Source organism: Hemitrygon akajei, chromosome 16 (genome assembly GCF_048418815.1).
Source record: "Hemitrygon akajei chromosome 16, sHemAka1.3, whole genome shotgun sequence".
NCBI lineage: Eukaryota > Metazoa > Chordata > Chondrichthyes > Myliobatiformes > Dasyatidae > Hemitrygon > Hemitrygon akajei.
This window is the reverse complement of record NC_133139.1, coordinates 5,917,895-5,945,577: the sequence shown is the minus strand read 5'-3', so window position 1 is coordinate 5,945,577 and position 27,683 is coordinate 5,917,895. Positions and strand designations below refer to the sequence as shown.

The 27,683-nt window shown below is 42.8% G+C and overlaps 1 protein-coding gene across 3 annotated transcripts in view; it reads right to left on the bottom strand.

Annotated features, from left to right (window-relative positions):
- Positions 1-4,762: 4,762 nt before the first annotated feature.
- nfic (nuclear factor I/C) overlaps positions 4,763-27,683 on the bottom strand; it is a 464,113-nt gene continuing 441,192 nt past the window's right edge. For all 3 annotated transcript variants that reach the window (XM_073068141.1, XM_073068140.1, XM_073068142.1), the window contains one exon: positions 4,763-14,415. In XM_073068141.1, coding sequence (XP_072924242.1) covers positions 14,398-14,415 — 18 coding nt within the window. In that variant the 3' untranslated portion in view covers positions 4,763-14,397. The remainder of the gene's footprint in view (positions 14,416-27,683) is intronic.

Here is a 27,683-nt window from a genome sequence, read left to right as displayed (position 1 = left end):
ATCACTCCTCATACAATAAGCCTTTCATTGCCAGAATCATTCTTGTGAACTTCCTCTGAACTCTCTCCAATGTCAGCACATCCTTTCTGAGATAAGGGGCCCGATACTCCACGTGAGGCCTCACCAGTGCTTTATAAATCCTCAACATTATATCCTAATCCTCTTGAAATGAGTGCTAACATCACATTTGCCTTTCTGAGCACCGACTCACCCTGCAAATTAATCTTTAGAGAATACTGCACGAGGACTCCCAAGTCCCTTTGCACCTTGGATTTTTAAATTTTCTCTCCGCTTAGAAAGTAGTCTATGCCTTTTCATTAACCGAGGTGCATAGCCGTACAATTCCCGACACTGTATTCCATCTGTCACTTCTTTGCCCATTCTCCTAATCTGTCGAGAACCTTCTGCAGACCCACTGCTTCCTCAACACCACTTATCCCTACACCTATCTTCATATCGTTCACAAATCTGGTCACTAAGCCATCAATGTCATCATCCAAGTCACTGACATACAGCATAAAAAGAAGCGGTTCAAACACCAACCCCTGCAGAACATCACTAGTCACCAGCAGCCAATTGGAAAAGGCTTCCTTTATTCCCACTCTTTGCCACTGCTCTATCCATGCTAGCATCTTTCCTGTAATGCTGTAGGCTCGTAGCTTGTTAAACAGCATCATGTGTAGCAGCTTGTTTCTGAAAACCCAAGTACACAACATCCACAGATTCTCCTTTGTCTATCCTGTTTGCTATTTCCTCAAAGAATCCGATAGATCTATCAGGCAAGATTTTTGCTTCATGAAACCATGTTGGCTTTGACCTATCTTATTATGTGGCTCCAAGTATCCTGAAATCACATCCTTAACAATCGACTTCAACACCTTCTCAATCAGTGAGGTACAGGTAACTGGCCTATAGTTTTCTTTCTTCTGCCTCCCTCCTTCCTGGAAGAGTGGTGTGAAATTTGCAATTTTCCAATCCTCCGGAACCATGTCAGAACGTATTGATTATTGAAAGATGCCTCCACTATCTCTTCAGCCTACCTCTTTCAGAATGCTGGGGTGTAGTCCTGCTGGGACAGGTGACTTACCCACCATCAGAGCTTTCAGCTTCCCAAGCACCTTCTCCCTTGTAATAACAACTGCACTCACTTCTGCCCCCTGACACTCTTGAAATTCCAGCATACCAAGACTGATGCAAAATACTAACTTAGCTCATCCGGCATTTCCTGTCCTCTATTACTACCTTTCCAGTGGTCCTATATCTAGTCTCACCTCTCTTTTACTTTTCATAAATCTGAAAAAACATTTGGTATCCTTTTTGATATAATTGGCCAGCTTACTTCCATATTTCACCTTTTCCCTCCTTATGGATTTTTTAGTTGCCTTCTGCTGGTTTTTAAAAGTTTCCAAATCCTCCAACTTCCCTTTAATTTTTGCTCTATTATATGCCCTCTCTTTGGCTTTTACGTCGGCTCGGACTTCTCTTGTTAGCCACGGTTGCCTCATCCTGCCTTTAGAATACTTCTTTGTGATATAAATTGCTGCACTTTCCAAATTGCTTCCAAAAATTCCAGCCATTGCTGCTCTGTCATCGTCCCTGCCAGTGTTCTTTTGCAATCAGTTCTGGCCAACTCCGCTCTCAGGCCTCTGTAGTTCCCTTTACTTCACTGACACATCTGACTTTAGCTTCTCCCTTTCAAATTGCAGGGTGAAGTTTATCGTATTATGATCACTGACTCTGAAGTATTCCTTTATCTTAAGATCCCTAATCAAATCCTGTTCATTACACAACACCCAATCCAGAATAGCTGATCCTTTGGTGGGCTCAACCACAAGCTGCTCTACAAAGCCATCTGGGAGGAATTCTACCAATTCTCTCTTTTGGGATCTGGCAGTAATCTGAATTCCCCAATCTAACTGCATATTGAAATCCCCCATGACTATTGAACCATTGCCGATTTGGCACACCTTTTCTATCTCCCATTATAATTCGCAGTCCACATCCTGGTTACTGTTTGGAGGCCTGTATGTAACTCCCATCTGGATCATTTGACTCCTGCTGTTTCTTAACTCTACCCACAAGGATTCTCCATTGTTCCAATCTTATGCCGCCTCTTTCTAAAGATTATTTATTTTCCTTCTACCAACAGAGTCACTCCTCCTCCTCTCCCTCCCTGCTTCTCCTTTTGATACAATAAGTATCCTTGGATATTAAGCTCCCAAATATAATCTTCTTTCAGTCATGATTCAATGATGCCTACAATGTCCTACCCACCAACTTCGACCTGCGCTATGAGATCATCTACCTTATTCTATATACTGCAGCATTCAGATATAACACCTTCAGTCCATATCTATCACTCTTTTTGATCTTTGTCCCTCTTTTACACTCCCACCGATTGCAATTTTGTTCTTTGATCTGTCTGTCCTTCCTGACAGTCTCACCACACACTTGCCCCTGCTTGTAAACCAACTGCCCCTTCCCCATCCCCATCACTCCATTTCCCATCTGCCAGTTTAGTTTAAACCCTCTCTAATAGCTCCAGCAAGCTTGCCTGCGAGGATATCGGTCCTCCCCAGGTTCAGGTTTAACTCATCCCTTTTGTACAGGTCATTACTTCCCCTGAAGATCTAGCAATCTAAAACCCTGCCCCCTACACCAGTTTCTCAACCATGCATTCATTTGCTAAATCATTCTATTCTTACCCTCTCTGGCCCGTGGCACAGGCAGCAATCCAGAGATTTCTACCCTGGAGGTCCTGCTTTTCAGTTTTTTTTCAACCAATTCCCCAATTTCTCTCTCAGAACCTCTTTTTTTTCCACCTACTGTATGTCATTAGTGCCAATATGTACCAGGACTTCCGGCTGCCATTTAGAATGCCCCGAGTCCAATCTAAGACATCCCTGACCCTGGCACGTGTGAGGCAACATACTACCTGGGTGTCTGTATCGTGCCCACAGACTCTCATGTCTAATCGTCTAAGTAAGTAATCCCCTGTTGCTACTACTATCTTCTTCTCACCCCTTCCCTTCTGAGCCACAGGGTCAGACTCATGGCTGAAGAGCCAGTTGCTGTGGCTCCCCCCCCCCCCCCCCCACCTTCCCGGTTAGGTTGTCCCCCTCATCAGTATCCTAAGTGATATTCTTACTACAGAGGGAAAGGCCCCAGGGGTACTCTGCACTGGCTTCCCATTTCCCTTCCCTCTCCTGACAGTCACCCCTTTACCTGCTTCCTGCAACTTTAGTGTGACTACCTCCCCGTAACTCCTATCTATCTCCTCTGAGCTGCAGCTCCAGTTCCTTAACACGCTGTCTGAGGAGGTACAGCTCGGTGCACCTGGTGCAGACGAGGTTATCCAGGAAGTCGGAGGTCTCCCAGGATTCCCACATCTCACACAAAGAACACAGCACAGCCCCTGGAGCCGTTCTCACTGCTCTAACAAATGAAGAATGAAGAAGAGGAAGAAGAAACCCACCAGATACTTACCTCGCTCAAGCCTGTTCCGACCGAAGCCCGATGAGCCAAAGCCTCCCCACTTTCCCACTCTAACCCCGGTCCGCTCACAATATTGCCGCTCCAAAAATGTCTCCTCTGCTTGTCCCTGTCGTACTTTTTATTTGCCCTTGCTGATGAATCATGGCTGTGCTACTGTAAAAAGCCAAAATCCCCGAAACTCCTGTTTTAAATCTCTTGCTCTTGGTCTTGTGTGAAGCCTCTTCTGCCCACTTTACTGCAATTGTGCCACTGAAAAATTACAAGAAGTTGGAGAAACCAATGTTCATGCCATCAGGTTGGAGCCTACCTAGATGGAAAATGAAGTGTTGCTCCTCCAAGCTGAGAGTGGCCTCATTGTGGATGCAGAGGAGGCTGTGGAGCAACATGTTGGAATGGGAACTGGGATAGGGTTTAAAACGGCTGGTGACCCAGATACCTGCTTGTTGTGGATGGAGAGGAAAAGGAAATTTGCTTTTGGCTTATTGAGCCTGAGGCCAGTTTGAGTTTCCAGCTCTGTGAGAGTGAACTGAATGGCAGCATTTACCTCCCATGATCCAGTGGGCTCAATGGGCTGCAGAATCTCTTGCACCTCAAAATTATTCATCTGTTTGTCACCAGAGCAGCAGACTGCTACAATTCTCAAAATATTTTGTGTGGAACCAGTTTCCTCTTCTTCTTCGCTCTTAGACCATGCAGCATAGGAGCAGAATTAGGCCATTTGGCCCATCGAGTCTTCTCCTCCATTCCATCGTGGCTGATTTATTTTCCCTTGCAACCCCATTCTCCTGATTTCTGCCCATAACCTTTGATGCCCTGATCAAACATGAAATAACAGTCTCTGTTTTAAGTATACCCAATGGCTGTGGCGACAAATTAAACAGACTCACCACCCTCTGACTAAAGAAATTCCTCCTCATCTCTGTTATGTCCCTCTATTTGAGGCTGTGCCCTCTGGCCCTAGACTTCCCCACTGTCAGAAACATCCTCTCTATGTCCACACTATCTAGGTCTTTCAGTATCCGATAGGATTCAATGGGATCCCTCCTTCATCTAAACTCCAGCAACTACAAGCCTAGAGACATCAAACGCTCCTCATATATTAACCCATTTATTCCTGGGATAATTCTCGCGAACATCCTCTCCAATGCCAACATGGAGTACAATTGCTGTAAGTCACCTTAAGAATAATCGAGCGGTCACTTTGTTATATTTTGGGGAGGAAACATTGGAATTGTTAAAATCCGAATGAAGACAATGGAGGCAGATCTATAGCATAGCTTGTTTATTTTTTTTAAATTTTTTTTTGCATAGGGAAACATATTCACTTCCAGTAACTGTATGTAGTATGAGCAGCTGCGAACAGCAATGGCAAAATACAATGGTTATAATCAAATTTGAAGCTGAGTTCACACCAGTTTGAAACGAGTGGAGGTTTAGTTGCAGATATTCTGTACATCTGTGCACGTGAGCAGCAACAGCACTGCTCTTTCACTTTGTCCCTTTACATACTTAGCTAAGGATTAGTAGACAAGTACAATCAAAACAAAAAGCTTGTCTTTTGTGTTGCTGCAATCAATGTACTGTGGTGAAGAAGATATACTTTGTCAGAACTTTGCATCGAGCAACCAAAGAACCACACGTTTGATCTGGTGTGTAGTGTGTTTATGTCTGTGCAGTAAGCAAGCGTTTATTGATTAACTACTGTAATACTCTAAAATATAATGAAAAACCCTCAGAAATAACATGGTCTCAGCATGTTCTCAGAGAAATGATCTCTTCCCGGAAAGTAATGCACATGGACTCACGACAGTGACGTTCCAAAGACATTTGCAATAGAGACTGTGTGATGACAAATTTAAAAAAAAAGGACTGATAAAGTCAGGCTTTGCAAAGCAAAATTGAATCCAGCAGTCGATTATCAGGCACTGCATTTATTAAAAATGTTTTTTGGTACTCTTTTTTTCCCGCTGGCTTGGTAAAATGGTTATAAATAATTGTAGAGCTCCGCTGACCATTGCTCTCTATACAAGTACGTCAACATGGACACCCCAGTAGTTCTGCTGTTGTCATGCTGATCAGCAGATCACTCCCTACAGAACCATGTGTGGTAGGAAAATGAGCTGCCTTGCTGGATCTTTTGCCTATTTTCCTGTTATTTTATAAAGTTCGCTGTAGTTTGAACAAAGCATGCTGAATATAACCTTGTTTACATGGAGCTGCTGGGTTCGGGTACTGTAGCTGAATTAAGGCTTTATCCGTGGGTGGATCCAAATAAAGTTGGGTTTTAACAGTCTAAATAAACTTATTCCAGGAATGAAAGAGTTAATGTACATGGAGCGTTTGGTAACTCCAGGCCTGTGCTTGCTGGGGTTTAAACGAATGAAAGGGGATCTCATGAAAACTATCGAATACTGAAAGGCCCAAATAGAATGGATGTGGAGAGGGTGTTACCTATAGTGGGCGGGTCTAGGACCAGAGGGCACAGCCTCAGAAGAGAGGGACATCCATTTAGAACACAGATAGGGAGGAATTTCTTTAGCCAGATGGTAAATTCATTGCGCAGACAGGTGTGGAGGCCGAGTCATTGGTGTGTCAGAGGTTACAAGGAGAAGGCAGGAGAATGAACTTGAGTGGGTTAATTAATCAGCCATGATAGAATAGTGGAGCAGACTCGATGGGTTGAGTGGCTTAATTCTGCTCCTCTGTCTTATGGTCTTATATTGCTTTTGATTTACAGTTAATAGAGGTTATGTACTAGGTTCATTGTGATAGGACAGAATTGCAGAGAATAATTCGACCACTTTGCTGACTGAATTATCATTCTGACAATAATAAACCTCGCAATGTTGAATAAGTAACAGAATTATTATTAAATGCAAAATAATTATCATAATGATGCATCTTCAACAATAGGATTTAGGTACAAGAATGGATGCAGAATATTTGATTTTCAATTCTTTCATTATTCAATGTGGAATATTTAAGTGAAACTGCAAAATGATTTCATTATTTTAGCAACCAAAATGTAATCAAAAGTTTGTGACTGATTCGTGAGATCCGTGGGACAAAGTAAATGGATAGAGCATTTAAAAAAAGAATATCTTAGGGCGGATAATGATGTGGACAGGAATCGACTAACATGAGGTAATTTTAGGAGGAAATGAATCTAGTGTGACGAGTCCAGTTAATGCTGGATCCAGCCCCATGTCGACTCTCCCAACAGATAGACCCCGACCACTGCTCACCGTCCATGTAAAAAAGGTTGAGGAATTAACTGCTCTCTAAACCTGATTGTCAAAGATGGAAAACTGAGTTTGCCAAACCAGATTGAAAAAAATGCGTTTTACACCCAGCAAGGTGACAAAACCCTTCACAAACTTCCTTGCGAGTTTAGAGTTTTTTTTTGCACAGTCTGAATAAAATGCCTCTACAATTGACAGGTGGTTTTGAGTCACCTCATCAGTCCGATGTTTCCTGTCTTTCAATGAGACTTCCAGAGATCTAGTTACAGATGCTTAGATGTGTATGTGAAAGAACAATACCAGTATATCTACTGCCTTCTACAAAATGTAATCTGGCCGTTGAATGTGTGTCATCGCGCTTGGCTGCAAAGGAGGTGCACAAGAGATCATAAAGAGGTGGAGATTGTGATGGAATTTTGCATATTCCCTTCAGGCTAACTGAAACAACTAGCACATTTTGCAGGGGGTTAGGTAAAACCTTTGAGAGAAAAAAATCTGTGTGGCGTAGGCCTACGAATGGTGTTGATTTGACTAATGTGGTGACTACCGACAATGTAAATGGCAGCTTGTTCCGTTCCACTCCCTGTCTTGAGTTATTGCAGAAACGGAAAGGGTGAAAGATGTGGAACAGTGCAAATTTATCCAGGGTTTGAGGAGGGAAATGAGTTTTGTTAGTTTCTGGATGGCTGCCATGGCACAAAGCGTGCGCCATCTTCGTAGTTCGGGTCTTTACTATGCAGACTGAGAGAGGAGCTGATGAGTAGAGGTGAGGGCAGCCAGTCACTGCATCCCTGAGAGCCTTGAATGGGCAGGAGTTCAGCTGAAAGTGGTTAGAACCAACTAGAAAGAATATTAGAGCAATGCTCTTTGATCAAACAGGTCTAACAGACGGTGGTCTCCAAAGTTATTGACACCTTCCAGATTTGTAAGACAACGTTCTGGAGGAAAGGATTCATTACAATTGATGCTCCACTTTTTATCAAATTCGGTCAAAGCAAACAAAGTAGTTTGGACTGTAATTGTACATGGAGACACAAAAAAACTGCAGGTGGTGGTGTCTGAAGCAACAAACAAAATGGTGGAAGAACTTAGCGGATCAGGCAGCATCTGTGGAAGGAAATGGACAGTCGACATTTCGAGTTAAGACCCTTCATCCGGGGTCCATCTGCTCTGGATGAAAAGTCTTGACTTGAAATGCTGACCCTCTGAATTCCTCCATCATCTTGTTCGAGGTTTACAAGACACTCAGGTTCACTGGAGAAGAACAGGGATTATAAAAAGATGATTGAAAAAGTATGAATAAAGTCTCTTTGAAATTAAGAATAGGTTTTGAACAGCAATACTCATTCTGATTTTAAAACACTTTTTTAGAGGAAAAGTAGAGCAAGTAACAGGGCTGAGATATCTTCGATCAAAACTTTCAAACGTGATTTGGAAACTGGAGGTTTCAAGAGATTTAAACACAAGAGGTTCTGCAGATACTGGAAATCCAGAGAAACACACATAAAATGCTGGAGGAATTCAGCAGGTTTTACTTTGTTTTAAATTTTATTATTGAGATACACTGTGGAATAGGTCCTTCTGGCCCTTTGAGCCACACCGCCCAGTAATCCACTGATTTAATCCAAGCCTATAACGGGACAATTTACAGTGACCAATTAACCTCCCAAATGGTACATCTTTGGACTGTCTGAGGAAACCAGAGCACCCAGAGGAAACCCATGCAGTCACGGGGAGAGCGTACAATCTCCTTACAGGCAGCGGTGGAAATGGAACTGTGTCACCTGCACAGTGAAAAGTTGTGCTAATCACTACGGTACCATATGCCACTCTGTCAGGCAGCATTTCTGGTGAGGAATAAAGTGTCGACGTTTTGGGATGACACCCTTCACCAGGACTGGAAATGATGGGGGGAGGAGGCAGAATAGAAAGGTGCGGGGAGGGAGGAGTGGAGGGAAACCATGACTGACTTGAATTGCTTAGATTTTCTGAGGAGTCTGCAAGGAGGATAGTTGAGTCAAGTTGAAGGACGTCCCGATAAAGGGTCTCGGTCTGAAACATCAACTCTTTATTCCTCTCCATAGATGCTGCTGATCTGCAGAGTTCCTCCAGCATTTTGTGTGTGTGTGTTATCAGGAAGTTTTTTTTGCTTGGAAGAGTGGAAGGGCTGACTCATATTTTGGACTGGATGCAAGCTCTCAATAAACTGGAAAACTGACTGGAATTCTGAAGGAGGAATAATCTCCAATATAAGGGCAATAAAAATCTGGAAGGAATTATTAAACATAGAAGCATGGAAACACATTACAAAGGATTAAAGATCACTGTCAGTCTGCACATAGACCTGACCCTCCAGAACTTTCTCAATTGACAGCGTTCGCTTTACAAGCACCAACAGAAGTCATCACCCAACTCAAAGCCCCTGTAGGAATAATAAAAAAGGTCACATGTTTGATTGTGGCAGCATTCTATCCTGCTTGAAGCTGATGGATGGAGGAGAATTCTCTAATACAAGGATTTCACGGAGCATGCGGTCAGCCATTGCCAAAAGTTTAAATACACGTAAACATGTTTTCTGTCCTGCCTTAAAAATAAACTAGCTACCAGCTTTGCATCGTCCTTCGCACAAACAATACTGTACATTGCATACAACAATTTGTTGGGCTCCTTCGCCCTACGAGTACAGGTGATCTGTTCTACTCTCATCAGTTCAGCACTTGAAAGTCTACAGACATTTTTTAAGCAGTCAAAAAGACTACAATGACGACATTCCTTCTCAAAATTCCAAGTGTTTCTTACAAGTTTGACATAATTACTCTTCATAAAATAAAGCATTTTTTTCCATTTACAATGGCTCTTTTACACCAGAAGTCTATACTTCTAAAGTATAGGAATACGCAAAACCATAAAAATGAGAATTACTGTATTTAAATACAGTAAGGGTAACAGGTGAGTTTAACTCATATCCAGTACCCATGGAGGAAGAATACTCTACATATGGTATATAATGCTGAACTTTCTTAATAAGCCAGTGTAATGAAACTTTTTTTTGTACTTTTCTCATTACAAAAGTCTTTGCCTTATAAAATAGGGTAGATTAAGGAAAACATACTTAATAAAACTATACAGCTTACAAATTACACAGTCTGCAAGGAAGGCAGCTAATGTCCAAGACAAAGATGTGACAAGGATTGAACCTACTGGCGATGCCCTAGTTCTTGTCCTCCCTGTTCAGCATCCTGGCTAGCATACCAAGTGTCAATCAAATGCAATTTATTAAAGCTCCGAGACATTAGTAGGGTCTTAAAGCAGAGCTGTATGTGATTTGGTATCACTTATCATTCCACCTTGCACAGATGGCTTTTTGTGTTGAACACCACTATACCAAACTGACACCCCACAACTATTGCTTTAAGTTACGATTTTTCAGTTTTTATGTACAACCTTAGTTCATGGTTTTTCCAATTCTGACGTGCAGCATTTCCTTAAAAGCTCAGGACAGTTGACAGTCGAAGCTGTGAAGCACTTAGGTCTGGTGGGATAACCGGTCCCATGTATTGATGGGACCGTTTCCTGCTCAAATCAGATTTAGGTACAGATGGTCAACAGCAGCTATGCCACCAAGTAACGCAGGTCAACAACTTTTCAAAAAGAGTCGCATTGAAGAATCTCACCCTCAGATTAAAATAGGGATTGATGCACTGCTGAGATCTAACCTTTCTAAAGCAACATATATGATTGTAAGTGATTATTAATTAAATCAATTTTTAAAAACTCCGCCATGGACGGTCCCAAGCATGGCTACGAATGGAGGAGGATTGGGCACGGGGCTAGCAAACCCATCCCGTAAAAGCCTAAAGCCTGGAGCTACAGGAAAGCCAACAGAAACTAGCAAGACCTCTTCCCCGTGAGAGGAAGGGTCTTCAAAGATGGGCTACTCCTGGGGACAACTTAAAAGACTGGCCCAGGATAGAAGACTCTGGTGAGCTGCTGTCGGTGGCCTATGCCCCAGTAGGTATTATGGGGTTTAAACACTTTGCCCACCCTTGGCCGAAATGATGGGCCTGATATACGTACTACCATTGTTAATAGCTTGCCCATCTCTCTGATTAAGGTAATTGTTTTTCTGAGTTCATCATTTGAACCACCAGGACACAAGAAAATATTCTTTCATTGATGGTGCTTCACAGCCTCACTGTAAATATAGATTTTTCCCCTCCCATGTTCATCCTCCTTAATCACGGATTAGTCTTTACCTGTCACAGGAGAAGGACCTATCTTTTTTTCTGTATAGAGAGCAGCACCAACTTTGGTCAATTAAAATAAAATTAAAATTAAAAATCTAGAAATGTTGTAGTTATGTGTGCTAACTCAGAGTGATTAAAACAAGCTACACGCTCTATGTCGACAAGACTGGTATTGCATATTTTCCAAAGAGTCAAACCAGTAGGAGCTGGAAGACGCAACCAGGGAGAAATAAAAGGGAAACTCCTTTCATTAAAATATTAGTGACAGATAATGTTCAAAAGCAATGTTCCTACATGACTGCAAGGTGAATATATTCTATATGAAAATCCACAGAATCACTGGAATACTGATAATTAGTGCCGTTACAATGTCCTATGAAGCAAAAATCATAAATCCTTACATTTTTACCAATGGTATTTTTCTTAATGACAAGCAACCACACATGCAGCCAAAAATTTGTGCAGTGATACCAAGGATTTTTTTTGTTTTTTTTAAACATTTTTTCTCAAAGGCAAGGCACATAATGTGGTATAAAATTCCGTGCAAATTAGGAAAGGATTTTTTGTTGGGAAAAGAGTGAGGCCAGCACATAGTCGCCATGCACATCAGGATTCAGCATAGAGCTGACTGGATTTGTTTTTTGTGTTGCTGGATCACAAAGTATACTATCAAAGCACCATGCATCACTCAGCACCTTTGATGAAAAAGAAAATGTTACTATAAATACGTCTATAGAGTTTTCCTCACTTTTCTGCTTACACTGTGAGGTTTTGGATGCCAGCAATGTAGCTCAGGCAAGGCTGTACCTGAGCCGGTAAACTAAGCATACATGGATAGAAATTTGTTCAGGTGCAGACTTCTTTCGTCAAAAGCTTTCAGTGTGAACAAAGACTGAAAATTATGCCAAATATTGCTTTCGATATGTGTCAGTTTAATGAAAATGATATTGTGTGCACAAGTGCTAGTCTTTCCTTTTTAATGAGGGCAGCTGGCTACCCTCTGCTTAAAAAAATAAAATAACATGTAACATACTAAGGCATTTGTGTTCACCTCTGAAAGGTGGGTGGGGGGGTGTTTGGGATGTGGGGTTTAGGGGTGGGGGAGGGGAATGGTGTTTCGTTGCACTTTTGTGCCACGGTTGCCTGGCGACAACAATTTGCCCCGTTTTACAGTCCTGGGGTGCGAGGACAAGTTAAAAAGAATCACTAAGTTAGAAATTTGTTTCCTTTCAATTGCACGTGCCTCTTCAATCTTTACAAAAGATTATACTTTCTCTGTTAAAACAATTAACTTGTTCTTTTAAAATGCAGCAATCACTTTAGCTCCCCCCACCAATTTAAAGTTGATCACCGATCGAATGCTACAGCCCAATGTATGATTTTGAAACTACTTCCAACATTGTTGAAATCTGGTCCTGTTCTCCTGGGTAATCACTGAAAAGTGTGTATATTGAGGAAAAGACACATGGCATTTAGAACTAAAACAACAAAAAAAATCCCCCCATAATATCAATTCTCGAAACAATTTGCTTACCCTGCTCCCAAAAGATAACCTACTAATGATATTCTTGAGCTTGCAGCCGTTGTATGTTTAAGAATTTACCAGGCCCTATGACTGAAAAGGATGTGTGGTAGTGTGAGGCCTTGCACTGACATGGCTTATGAAGAATTCCCAGAATTCCTCCACACCCTACATGCAACCGCCAATGTCTCCCAAAACTATCACCAAAACCTATGTATGTACCTAATGGACTAGGCCATGCGCTAGTGAAAAGCAAAAATAAACTAAAACCAGTAAATCTACTGCTCTGGTAGGTGAGCTTCTATATCTGTAATATTAGTTGCATGCAAAAAAAGTAACTGAGGCTTAGGGTGGGAAAATTGGAATTGAAAACCGTAAGCATTTATCTGACTTGATTTTGCATTGTGGTTTATCACAAATAATCATAAAAATAATGTGTTTAAAGTTTCATGTAAGTTAAATCATTCATTACTGTGTAAGATGTTTCTAACACTGCATACATTTAATTTTGTCATTAGCTTATTCACTGCAGTGGAAGAGAAATTGTTCTCTGATGTCCCACTTGATACATTGAGACCAGGCAACCGGACCTCTGGCTAATCTGCCATTCAATCGAGGTTTGACAGAATTCTTTAAAGCAATTTTTAACGGTGTCAGCTTGAACAATTTAGTTAGTTTGTGTTTTTAGAGATTCAGCACGGAAAAGGCCCTTCCGGTCCTTTGGGCTGCACTGCCTGGCAATGCCCCTCGATTTAACCACGGGACAATTTACAATGATCAATTAACCTACCCGGTACGTCTTTGGACTGTGGGAGGAAACTGGAGCACTTGGAGAAAACCCACGCATTCTATGGGGAGGACAAACAGAGGACGTTGGGACTGAACTCTGAACTCTGACCCCTGTCATGCTAACCGCTACACTACCATGGCACCCCAAAACACCCCAAAATTAATGGAATGATTTTACACTGGAGTATTAAACACATTTGTTTGTGTAGTATAGTAGATAAATAATTCTCGTGTTTAGTTTGGCCAGAAGCACAGAAAGTTAACTTGACGTTGAGCTATGGATTAGCCAGACTAAAGACACGGCCTTCAATGTGTAGGCTTCTTTAGTGCATATCTTTGTGGTAATTAAAACAATAATAAAGTTAGTTTAAAAACAAAAATTCACAACAATTATAATCAAAATGGTTTTTGTAAAAAAAAAGTGGAAGAATTGACCTTAAACTGTGATTGTTTTTTAGCAGACCTGTCCTCAGGTACTCCAATGCAGAGGTACAATTCTCTGTGCATTTCTGCACCTGAATGGGTATGGTTTTCACTGATTCTACTGTATTTCTTTGTTCTACTGTGGATGCCTGCAAGAAAATGAATTTCAGGGTTGTATATGGTGACATATTCGTACTTTGAAAATAAATTTACTTAGAAATTTGAACTTTCTAGTTCAGGTGGCTTTTAAATGCTTATGTTGTCTGTCAATTCTGTAAATTGTTCTTTTAAAAGGAAAAAAAGTCAAAAGATAACCATAATGCAGTTATGAATTATGTTTAGCTGATGAAGGTTAATTTTCCCACCCTGTCAAAAGCGTATTTAGTAAACTTTGTTCTGTAATTATTTTTAAGAAATATAAAGGCTTATTTTGCATAAAAGAGACGGGGACACCTCAGGCTAAGCTTCAGTCAACGGATGAAGTGAATTGCACCCATCTTCGGAACATGTTGGTAGGATGATAGTGTTTCTGACTTGACATCTTCTTTTAAAGACGAGCTGATAAGTAGCCTTCTCCCTTGTTTCTCTCTGTTTTAAACTTGAAACCAAAGTCGACGCTCACTCATGTTCCTTGAAACACGATTACACAGCTTCGGTAATACTTGAGAGGGGTCTTCGACTATCCCAGATACCAGGACTGTGGAAAGAAACAAAATACCAACTTTAGTGACACCAGAGAGAAAATTCTGCTGCAGAATGCAGACACTGGCTACCGAGAAGGAAAACCATTCCAAACATCATGCCAGCAGTAACTGATAGAGCACCACATCACGGAAACAGGTCCTTCGGCCCATCTAGTCTGTGACAAACACCTCTCTCCCTCTTGCAGCAAACACATAATGCTGAAAGAACTCAGCAGATCAAGTAGCATTTATGGAAATGAATCAACAGTTGACAATTTGAGCCAAGTGCTGTGTATTTAATATTTCAATAGCATTTGAGTAATATTGTAAATACATTATTTGATTGAGTATTCTTGTTCATTTAAATAATTCATTACAGATTATATGTAAAAATAAGCGATTTACATACATCATGACACTACCATGTGACACATGCACACGCACCTCGAAGTAAACATGAAGTTAGATATGTTATTCCAGACTCCCTTGTTTTTCTTTCACTTAGCTTGATGTTTTGGAGTTACACAGCGCAACAGTGGCGATGAGGAAGTTTTAAACAAACCTGAGACAACTACTTACCTGTAGAAGCACAGCGAGATGTTCCAGTTTAAAAAAAAGCACAGTGACAATCAAATAAAAAAACCCAGTACAACACATCATGCTTCATTTGGAAGGGACTGACTTGGCTGAGTTTAAAAAAAGGCAGTAAACGGAAGAATTCATGTGTTCATAGACAGTGAGTAGCAGGTGATAAAAACAGCAGAAATGGCTGGCCACATCAAAAAGACTGAAGTGTTTGATTACTCAATGGATAACTGGCTCATCTATCCTGAGCAAGTTGAGCTGTACTTTGAAGCAAATGGTATAGCCAATGAGAAGTGAGTGCCAATTTTTGGCGAGTGCCTTGGGTTTAAAGACATACAGTTTGCTTTGAAGTTTAACTTTTCCAACCAAACCAGCTGAAATGAACTTTGCTGATATTGTGAAAGTAATGGAGGAACATCTAGATTGTTTGTAAATTGTTCCATTCAGGCCTAAAGATTTAATTACTGTAGAGGACTTCTTACTCTTGTGGGATAGCATCATTCCTGACAAGGCAGGAGCCGGTGGGTCACTTTGCTTGGCAGGTGAAACCAGTGGTTCTGAAACTATCTCAGTGAACTAAACGCACTTTCCCAAGATCAAGATGCACAATCCAGAAAGAAGAAAAAGGAAAATGAAGAGGAGGGTGACATAAGTGCTATGGAAATGGAAGAAGAAATTAGCGAATTCAGAGATACAAGAAACTAGAACAAAATGGAAGGTGAGAAATAAAAAGGAAAGAAGTTGAAAAGGGGAGAAGAGATAGAGAGAAAAGCTGAGAAAAAGAAGAGAGCTGTCAGAACCACTTCCTGCAGTCTCAGAGTCAGCTCCTACAACCACCTCATAGGAGGCCTCAGAGCCTGAGATAGTTCCACAACCACAAGTTCTACCTGCCAAGCAGAGTGACCGCCCCCACCCCGTCAGGAGAGACGTTATCCCACAAGAGCAAGAACTCCTCCACAGGAATTAAATCCTTAGGCCTGTACCAAACAATTTAAAAATGAACTGTGCCGTGGATGTCTGTATAATAGTTGTATTACGTAGTATACTGTGCATATGATTGAGATGCATTTGATACTAAATTGGAGTTTATAAATAAGCAGGGATTAGTGTTGTATATTGAATATTTCAGTAGTATTTGAGTAATATTGTAAATATGTTGTTTGATTTAGTATTCTTGCTCATTTACAGAATTAATTATGGGCTATATGTAAATATAAGTGAATTGCATACATTATGATGCTACCATGTGATATATTATTCTGGACTTCCTTGTTCTTATTTTGATTAGTTTGTACATTTGGGAGTTATAAAACACAGCAGAAAGGAAGGGGCAAGATGCCAGAATAAGAAACTGTGGGAGGGGAAGGACAAGCTGGAAGGTTATAGCCAGGTGGGTGGGAGAGAGGATGAAGTAAGAAGCTGCAAGGTGATAGGTGGAAAAGGTAAAGGACAAGAAGAAGGAATCTGATAGGAGAGGAGAGTGGACCGGGGAGAAAGGGAAGGAGGAGAGGCACCAGAGAGAGGTGAGGAGAAGAGGACAGATAAGGAAGATAGAGTGAGAGATGGAAGATAAGGGAAGGGGAGGGGGAGAAAGTTACCAGAAGTTAGAGAAATTGATATTCATGCCATCAAGTTGGAGGCTATGCAGACTGAATATGAGGTGTTGCTCCTCAAACCTGTGAATGGCCTAATCATGGCTGTCAGGGAGGCTGCGTTGGGACGGGAATGAGGATTGGAATTGAAATGGTTGTTCACCAGAAAATCCTGGTTTTTGCAGATGGAGCTAAGCTGACCTAGTATTTGTGATTTGATCCTCTCCCTGCGGGTTTTTCCTCTTCACTGACTTGTCTAATTTACTAGGTTCTGTGTTGTAGCAGCAGTGTGATCACTCCAGTTGAGTATAATGTTCTGCTAATGGGTTGTATTCCCCTAATGGAGGACGCATGTGTGTGGGTCTGTTTAACGTGGGGAGCAGGTGCACGGACAGCCACCACACAGATCAGGGTCCAGTGGTGAGGACGGCAAGGTGACTGGGGATCCTCACTGCTGCAGCCTTCCTCCACTTTCACTGCCGTGGTGATGTGTCATCGTCTTCCACCAGCTGTGAGATTAGTGGGTGTCTGGAATGGTGGTGGAAGCAGATGTGACAGGCTTGTTTAAGAGGCATTTAGACTGGCAGATGAACAGACAGGGGGATGGGGAGATATGGACAAGGTGCAGGTTGGTGGGATTAGTTTTAAGTTAGAATCATGGTCAGCACAGACATGATGGACCAAAGGGTCTGCTCCTGTGTTGTAACATGCTACGTTTATCCTGCTTGCGGGTGCTGAAGGCCTGTCCTGGGTTAGAGGACTGTGTGTGTGGATGGGTGGAAGGGAGGGGCAGTGCTCGTTTTGCTGTTGTTGTTTTGTTGCTTCTTGTGTTCTGTGTTGTTCTGCTGAGCACTGTGGGAATGTTATGTTAGCACCAGAGTCTGTCGCATCACTTGTGGCTGCCCCCAGCACGCCCTCGGGTGTGTTGGTTGCTAATGCAAAAGATGCATTTTTTCTTAAGAGTACAGCACTGAACAAGCCCTGCTTGTCCAAAGAACTGCGCCGCACAGCAAACCACCTACCACAGGACAATTAACTTGCTAACAGGTACGTCTTTGGACAGTGGGAGGAAATCAGAGCACCTGGAGGAAACCCACATGGTCACAGGGAGAACGTATAAACTCCTTACAGACAGTGCTGGAATTGAACTCTGAAGCCCCAGGCTGTAATAATGTTACACCAACTGCTATATTACTGTGGCGTGCTCTGTGTTGTTCTGCTGAACATTGTGGGCTTGCTCCGTTGGCGCTGGAATGTGTGGCAACACTTGCGGGCTGCCCTCAGCCCAGCCTCAGTTGTGCTGGTTGTTAATGCAAACGATGCATTTCACTGTATGCTTCAATGTACATGTGATAAATAAACTTAGATTTTGCTGCAACAGCTGCTTGGTATTAATAAATCTGTGTGCTGATGTTTGACGTAAACCAGACTAATTATTGTTATAACAATTCCTTTCAAAGTGGAACCAGCAGGCAACATAAGGCGGGAACTGTTGACATTTTGGGTCTGGACTCTGCATTTGGCTGGAGAGTGGGGAGGGGAGACAGATAGTCAGTGTAAGGAACATTCGCCTCTATACCAGCTATCTTCCCTCTCCACTCTCAGACGGGTCCAGTAGCAGGGCAGTTAGCATGATGCTTTACAGCACCAGTGGTAAGATTGGGGTTAAATTCCTGCCAATGTCCGGAAGGACTTTGGACGTTCACTTCATGGCCTCGTGGCCTCCCTCTGGGTGCTCCACTTTCCTCCCACATTCCAAAGTCGTACAGGTTAGCGTTAGGGAATTCTGGGCTTGCTATTTTGGACACTTGCCAGCTGCCACCAGCTCATCTCTGACTGTGTTGGTCGTTAACACAAAGCAATGCATTTCACTGTGTATGTGACAAGTAAAGTTAGTCTTTAACTTTGTTGTAGGTTTTTGACCCAGAACATCAGCAAATCCTTCCCCCCCCCCCCTCCCCACCACAGATACTGCCTGACCTGCCAAGATCCTCTTGCAGGAATTTCTTTAGTGGTGACTCTGTGGAACGCATTGAAACAGATGGATGAGGAGGCCAAGACACTGGGTAAATTTAAAGCAGAGGGTGATAGATTCTTGATTAGTCAGGGTGTCAAAGGTTACAGGGAGAAGGCGGGAGAATGGGATTGAGAGGGATAATAAATCAGCTATGATGGAATGGCAGAGCAGAATCAATGGGCTGAATGGCCTAATTCTGCTCCTATGTCTTAGGGAATCCAGATCTACACTACTACACTGTGGTCTGTCTAAGTGAAGTTTTATTGTTAAGTGACAGGATCACAGATGAAGTTACTTTTGCTTTACCACCACCATCAGCACCCCCGGGGTCTCCTCACTAGTGAGTTGTTTACTGTTTTACCTGTGCTGCACACTACATGCGCTTTGAGTTATATTTCATTAACTTATTTGTGCTAATATTGTGTTGTATGCACTGTGTGTGATATGTTTTGTGGATGCACTGTAGTTTGGAGGAATGTTGTTTTGTTTGGTCGTATGTACAGTCAGATGACAATTAAGGAGATGACTATCTCCTTTACCATAACATTGGAGAGGGATAGAAACAGACAAGTTAGGAAAGCGTTTAATTGGAGTAAGGGGAAATATGAGGCTATCAGGCAGGAACTTGGAAGTATAAATTGGAAACAAATGTTCTCAGGGAAAAGTATGGAAGAAATGTGGCAAATGTTCAGGGGATACTTGCGTGCAGTTCTGCATAGGGATGTTCCAATGAGACAGGGAAAGGATGGTAGGCTACAGGAACCGTGGTGTACAAAGGCTATTGTAGATATAGTCAAGAAGAAAGGAAGAGCTTACAAAAGGTTCAAAAAGCTAGGTAATGATAGAGGTCTAGAAGATTATAAGGCTAGCAGGAAGGAGCTCAAGAAAGAAATTAGCAGAGCCAGAAGAGGCTTTGACGGACAGGATTAAGGAAAACCCTAAGGCTTTCTACAAGTATGTTAAGAGCAAATGGATAAGATGTGAGAGAATAGGACCAATCAAGTGTGACAGTGGAAAAATGTATATTGAACAGGAGGAGATGCAGAAGTACTTAATGTGAACTTTGCTTCAGTATTCACAGAAAAGGATCTTGGCGATTGTAGGGATGACTTACAGAGGAGTGAAAAGCTTGAGCATGTAAACATTAAGAAAGAGGATGTGCTGGAGCTTTTGGAAAGCATCAAGTTGGATTAGACTGGGACTGCATGAGATGTACCCCAGGCTACTGTGGGAGGCGAGGGAGGAGATTGCTGATCCCCTGGCGATGATCTTTGCATCACTATTGGGGACGGGAGAGGTTCCGGAGGATTGGAGGGTTGCAGATGTTGTTCCATTATTCAAGAAAGGGAGTAGAGATAACCCAGGAAATTGTAGACCAGCGAGTCGTACTTCAGTGGTTGGTAAGTTGATGGAGAAGATCCTGAGAGGCAGGATTTATGAACATCTGGAGAGGCATAATATGATTAGGAATAGTCAGCATGGCTTTGTCAAGGGCAGGTCATGCCTTATGAGCCTGATGGAATTTTTTGAGGATGTGACTAAACACATTGATGAAGGAAGAGCAGTAGATGTAGTGTATATGGATTTCAGCAAGGCATTTGACAAGGTACCCCATGCAAGGCTTATTGAGAAAGTAAGGAGGCATGGAATCCAAGGGGAAATTGCTTTGTGGTTCTAGAACTGGCTTGCCCACAGAAGGCAAAGAGTGGCTGCAGACAGGTCATATTCTGCCTGGAGGTCAGTCACCAGTGGTGTGCTTCAGGGATATGTTCTGGGACCCTTACTCTTCATGATTTTAATAAATGACCTGCATGAGGAAGTGGAGGGATGGGTTAGTAAATTTTCTGATGACACAAACGCTAGTATGGTGGACTGTCAGAGGTTAGAGCGAGACATTGATAGGATACAAAACTGGGCTGAGAAGTGCCAGATGAGTGTGAGGTGGTTCATTTTGGTAGGTCAAATATGATGGCAGAATATAGTATTAATGGTCAGACTCTTGGCAGTGTGGAGGATCAGAGGGATCTTGGGGTCAGAGTCCATAGGACACTCAAAGCTGCTGTGCAGGTTGACTCTGTGGTAAAGAAAGCATACGGTGCATTGGCCTTCATCAATCATGGGATTGAGTTCAGGAGCCGAGAGGTAATGTTGCAACTATATAGGACCCTGGTCAGACTCCACTTGGAGTATTGTGCTCAGTTCTGGTCACCTCACTATAGGAAAGATGTGGAAACCATAGAAAGGGTGCAGAGGAGATTTACAAGGGTGTTGCCTGGATTGGGGAGCATGTCTTATGAGAATAGGTTGAGTGAACTTGGCCTTTTCTCCTTGGAGAGACTGAGGATGAAAGGTAACCTGATAGAGGTGTATAAGATGATGAGAGGCACTGATCATGTGGATAGTCAGAGGCTTTTTCCCAGGGCTGAAAAGGCTAGCATGCGGGCACAGTTTTAAGGAGCTCGGAAATAGCTACAGAGGAGATGTCAGGGTTAAGTTTTTTTACGCAGAGAGTGGTGAGTGTGTGGAATGGGCTGCCGGCGACAGTGGTGGAGGCAGATACGATAGGGTCTTTTAAGAGACTCCTGGACAGGTATATGGAGCTCAGAAAAATAGAGGGCTATGGGTAACCCTCGGTAATTTCTCAGGTAAGGACATGTTTGGCACAACTTTGTGGGCCGAAGGGCCTGCACTGTGCTGTAGGTTTTCTATGTTTCTATTAACTTTAACTTGAACCTAATTCGTCTTTGGAATAAGACTGGTATTATGTCTCCAAAACGGTACTTTACCCAATTAATGTAAAATGACTAAGGACCATCACCATTAGAGATGTGATCTCGTGTCATTACTATCATCAGGGAGGAGGTATAGGAGCCTGAAGACCCCACACACAATGGTTTAGGAACAGTTACTCTCACTCTGCCATTTCTGAACGATCCATGGACACTACCCCTTTATTCCTTTCTTTCACTATTTATTTATCTTTGTAGTTTATAGAAATGTCTTTGCACTGTACTGCTGTCTCAAAACAATTAATTTCACATCATATGCGTCAGTGATAATAAATCTGGATCTGTTACAAGAATTAAAAAATAATGTGATTTTCTAAATGTCAATCCCACAAATTATGGTAAATATTGAGTTGTATTTCTCAACTGTTTAGTCTTTCAATAACTGTATTTGATTATCCTTGTTAATGATGGTACGAAACGACCAACTCCAGCTGTGTGCAGCTCCTTGCAACAGTATTTGTCAGCTCTTCGCAGTAAACCCAACTCCACGCATTCTTTACTGTGCCTGACAGACGGCGCTGCCATCTGCTTGGCAGTGGAGTAACTCGGTTCCAATATTGGAAACAAGCAGCTGCACTGGATGTATGGGGGGTGGGGGGAGGAAAGCGAGCAAAACAAACAGAGATAAAGAGAGATAGAGATAGAGAGGGCGGAGAGGATGAAAGAGGAGGGAGAGGGAGAGAGAGAGAGAGGGAGGGAAAGGGAGAGCGGGAGAGGATGAGAGTGGAGGAAGAGGGACAGAGAACAAGATAGGTAGAGGGAGAAAGAGAGAGAGAGTGAGAGAGAGAACAGAGAGAGCACACAGAAGCATAATGAGAGAGAGACACACACATGCAGAGACACAGATAGAGAGCAAGAGAGTGGGAGAGAGGGACAGAGAGACAGAGAAGAGGGAGAGGGATACAGGGACAGAGAGAAAGGTAGAGAGAGAGAAGGACAAAGAAAGAGTGAAGATAAGGGGAGGGAGAGAGAGTGGGGAGAGAGAGAGGGAGAGAAGGAGAGAAGCGAGAGAGAGAAGGGGGAGAGAGAGACAGAGAGAGAGACAGAGACAGAGAAAGAGATGTCCATTTAGAGATGAGGAGAATTTTTTTTTAGCCAGAGGGAGGTGAATCAGTGGAATTTATCTTCTCAGACGGCCATGGAGGTCAAGTCATTGGGTATCTTTAAAGTGGAGATTGATGGGTTCTTGATTAGTAATGGCATCAAAGGTGAAGGTGAGAAGGCAGGAGAATGGGGTGAGGGAATGGTGCAGCTGACTCAGCAGGCTGAAGGGCCTAATTCAGTTCCCATGTCTTATGGTCTTACGGTGGGTTACTGAGGCTCGCTTTCTTTAAGTGCAGGTTTATTTATACATTCCCAACAGCCTTGGTGGGATCTGAAGTCAGATCCATGGATTGGCAGTTTTGAATACTAAATGCTAGCCCAATAATGCAAATGCAATGGTTCCAGGTCTTTTGGACCTTAACTCCAGACACAAAAGTTATGGCTCAGGATCCTAAACACAAGACATTCTGTAGATACTGGAAAACCTGAAGGCATGAACACTAATTTCTCCAATTTCTGGTAATTCTTTTCCCTTCCAACTTCCCTCTTCAGTTCCCCACTCTGTCCTCTCATCTCTTCCCCTCACTTCAGCCTGGTACCCCCCTGCCTTCCCTTTCTCCCATGGTCCACCTTCCTCTCCTATCAGATCCCTTCCTCTCCAGCCCTTTTCCTTTTCTACCCACCTGGCTTCAGCACACACCTTCTAGTGTGTGCTCCTTCCCCTCCCCCCAACCTTTTATTCTTGTGTCTTCCCCCCTTCCTTTCCAGTTCTGATGAAGGGTTTCAGCCCGAAACGCTGACTGTTTATTCCACTCCATAGATGCTGCCAAACCAGCTGAGTTCCCCTAGCAGTTTGTGTGTGCAGCTCAGAATCAATCCTATCCCAGAAGACACCTTTAAATCTATCTCCTACTGAAATTCAATTTAAGCTAGATCTGTTCTTTAGCTGAAGGGGTCAATTATGGTTCACCGCAAGACTTTTCTCCTTCGCTTTTTATCTTTGGAGTTTTCATTACACCACCCTCCTCACAAGGAAAACAAGCATTTCTCAAGGATCTCATGAAATAACAGTTTCCCTTCACAGGGAAATCAGCAGCATGCTCAGAAATGGGGTTGCATCAAACAGGAAGAGATTCTGCAGATGCTGGAAATCCAGAGTGTTGCACAGTAAACGCTGGAGGAGCTCAGCAGGTCAGGCAGCATCTTTGGAGATGAATAAACAGTTACTGTTTCGGGCTGAGACCCTTCATCAGGACTGGAATGGAAGGGAGAAGAAGCCAGGATATAAAGGTTGGGGGGGCGGGGTTAGGGGAGGAGAAGGAGGACAAGCCAGAAGGTGATTGGTGAAGCCTGGTGGGTGGGGGACAGCAATGAAGTAAGAAGCTGGGAGGTGATAGGTGGAATAGGTAAAGTGTCACAATGTGCACTGGCAGTGTCGGAACCCAAGTGCAGAGGGAGAAAAGATATTCTCTGGTGTAGAGACCAAAGTTTATTCATAAGAATTCCAACAGAACATCGATGGCTCTGCTGAGTGACACAATGACACGTAACATTCTCAAAACTAGGACCCCATGATCAGTTCGGACGCAGAATCCGCAAGCCTATCAAACTAAAAACCAGTTTAAACAGAAAGCACCAGGAGACCACATTACAAACAGAGAGTCGCTTGGGGGAAAAAAGGAAATGTGAACAATTAATGACTCTCACTAAACAACAATGAGCCAATATAAGTGCTCTAAAAACCTCAGAGCCCAATGCTCCCCAGCTCCCTGCGCAGTTTCAAAGAGCTCATTAAAGGGCTGGAGAAGAAGGAATTACCACACAGTGTGTGAAGGAGTTTTTGCATGATGCTCATTTGCTCGTGTCACTGGACGTTACTTTGGAAAGAATGTTTAAATTTGCTTAAAAGACAGTGTGTACCGTGACTGTTGGCAGTGCTAGCTGTAAAGAGCTTCACTATAAAGGATATGGAATATGTGGACAGGAATGCTGGATTAAGGAGGACAGATGTGGAAGCATAGCTCTTGGCTCCGGTTAAGTAATAACCTCAACCCCCTCCATTCTGCTGATTGAGGAGCAGAGCTTATTCTGCACTGCCTGCTCCGTTATACAGGCTGAAATACCCCGTGATGCTGAAATTGTAAACACTAACAAACGTTGTGGTGGAGAACATCTGAAGGATGTGCCTTAAAGTTATCACAAACAACACACACAAAATACTGGAAGAACTCAGCGGGTCATTCAGCATTTATGGAAAGGAATGGACTGTTGTGCTTCGGGCCCAGACCCTTCATCATGTTATCACGAATCCTGGTGAAGGTTCTCATCTCTTTATTCCTCTCCATAGATGCTGCCTGATGTACTAAGTTCTTCCATTATTCTGAATATAAACATGGTGGCTTCATGATGATGACCCACCTAAAAGATATAAGTTTAGTTAATAAAAATTGCCATTGTGTAACACACACAAGATGCTGGAGGACCTCAGCAGGTCAAGCAATATCTATGGAGAGGAGTAAACAGTCAAAGTTTTGGGCCAAGACACAGAAACATAGAAAATAGGTGCAGGAGTAGGCCATTTGGCCCTTCGAGCCTGCACCGCCATTCAGTATGATCATGGCTGATCATCCAACTCAGAACCCTGTACCTGCTTTCTCTCCATACCCCCTGATCCCTTTAGCCACAAGGGCCATTTCTAACTTCCTCTTAAATATAGCCAATGAACCCGCCTCAACTGTTTCCTGTGGCAGAGAATTCCATAGATTCACCACTCTCTGTGTGAAGAAGTTTTTCCTCATCTCGGTCCTAAAAGGCTTCCCCTTTACCCTTAAACTGTGACCCCTCGTTTTGGACTTCCCCAACATCAGAAACAATCTTCCTGCATCTAGCCTGTCCAATCCCTTTAGAATTTTATACATTTCAATAAGATCCCCCCTCAATCTTCTAAATTCCAGTGAGTATAAGCCTAGTCGATCCAGTCTTTTTCATATGAAAGTCTTGCCATCCCAGGAATCAATCTGGTGAACCTTCTCTGTACTCCCTTTATGGCAAGAATGTCTTTCCTAAGATTAGGGGACCAAAACTGCACACAATATTCTAGGTGCGGTCTCACCAAGGCATTGTACAACTGCAGTAGAACCTCCCTGCTCCTGTACTCAAATCCTTTTGCTATGAATGCCAACATACCATTTGCCTTTTTCACTGCCTGCTGTACCTGCATGCCCACCTTCAATGACTGGTGTACAATGACACCCAGGTCTCGTTGCATCTCCCCTTTTCCTAATCGGCCACCGTTCAGATAATAATCTGTTTTCCTGTTCTTGCAACCAAAGTGGATAACCTCACATTTATCCACATTAATTTGCATCTGCCATGAATTTGCCCACCCACCTAACCTATCCAAGTCACCCTGCATCCTCTTAGCATCCTCCTCACAGCTAACACCGCCGCCCAGCTTCGTGTCATCCGTAAACTTGGAGATGCTGCATTTAATTCCCTCGTCTAAATCATTAATATATATTGTAAACAACTGGGGTCCCAGCACTGAGCCTTGCGGTACTCCACTAGTCACTGCCTGCCATTCTGAAAAGGTCCCGTTTACTCCCACTCTTTGCTTCCTGTCTGCCAACCAATTCTCTATCCACATTAATACCATACCCCCAATACCGTGTGCTTTAAGTTTGCACACTAATCTCCTGTGTGGGACCTTGTCAAAAGCCTTTTGAAAATCTAAATATACCACATCCACTGGTTCTCCCCTATCCACTCTACTAGTTACATCTTCAAAAAATTCTATAAGATTCGTCAGACATGATTTTCCTTTCACAAATCCATGCTGACTTTGTCCGATGATTTCACCTCTTTCCAAATGTGCTGTTATCACATCTTTGATAACCAACTCTAGCATTTCCCCCACCACCGATGTCAGACTCACCGGTCTATAATTCCCCGGTTTTTCTCTCCCTCCTTTTTTAAAAAGTGGGGTTACATTACCCACCCTCCAATCCTCAGGAACTAATCCAGAATCTAAGGAGTTTTGAAAAATTATCTCTAATGCATCCACTATTTCTTGGGCTACTTCCTTAAGCACTCTGGGATGCAGACCATCTGGCCCTGGGGATTTATCTGCCTTTAATCCCTTCAATTTACCTAACACCACTTCCCTACTAGCATGTATTTCCCTCAGTTCCTCCATCTCACTAGACCCTCGGTCCCTTACTATTTCCGGAAGATTATTTATGTCCTCCTTAGTGAAGACAGAACCAAAGTAGTTATTCAATTGGTCTGCCATGTCCCTATGATCAATTCACCTGTTTCTGACTGTAAAGGACCTACATTTGTCTTGACCAATCTTCTTTTCACGTATCTATAAAAGCTTTTACAGTCAGTTTTTATGTTCCCTGCCAGCTTTCTCTCATAATCTTTTTTCCCTTTCCTAATTAAGCCCTTTGTCCTCCTCTGCTGGTCTCTGAATTTCTCCCAGTCCTCAGGTGTGCCGCATTTTTTGTGCTAATTTATATGTTTCTTCTTTGGACTTGATACTATCCCTAATTTCCCTTGTCAGCCATGGGTGCACTACCCTGGTTTATTCTTTTGCCAAACTAGGATGAACAATTGTTGTAGTTCATCCATGCGATCTTTAAATGCTTTCTATTGCATATCCACCGTCAACCCTTTAAGTATCATTTGACAGTCTATCTTAGCTAATTCACGTCTCATACCTTCAAAGTTACCCTTCTTTAAGTTCAGAACCTTTGTTTCTGAATTAACTACGTCACTCTTCATCTTAATGAAGAATTCCACCATATTATGGTCACTTTTACCCAAGGGGCCTTGCACGACAAGATTGCTAACTAACCCTTCCTCATTGCTCAACACCCAATTTAGAATGGCCTGCTCTCTAGTTGGTTGCTCTCTAGCCATGACCACTGGCTGTTCACCCTCCCATTCCAGAATGTCCTGCAGCCGCTCAGAGACATCCTTGACCCTTGCACCAGGGAGGCAACATACCATCCTGGAGTCTCGTTTGCGGCCGCAGAAACCCCTATCTATTCCCCTTACAATCGAATCCCCTATCACTATAGCTCTCCCACTCCTTTTCCTTCCCTCCTGTGCCACAGAGCCACCCATGGTGCAATGAACTCGGCTGCTGCTGCCTTCTCCTGATGAGACATCCCCAACAGTATCCAAAACAGTATATCTGTTTAGGAGGGAGATGACCTCAGGGGACTCCTGCACTACCCTGCCTACTGCTA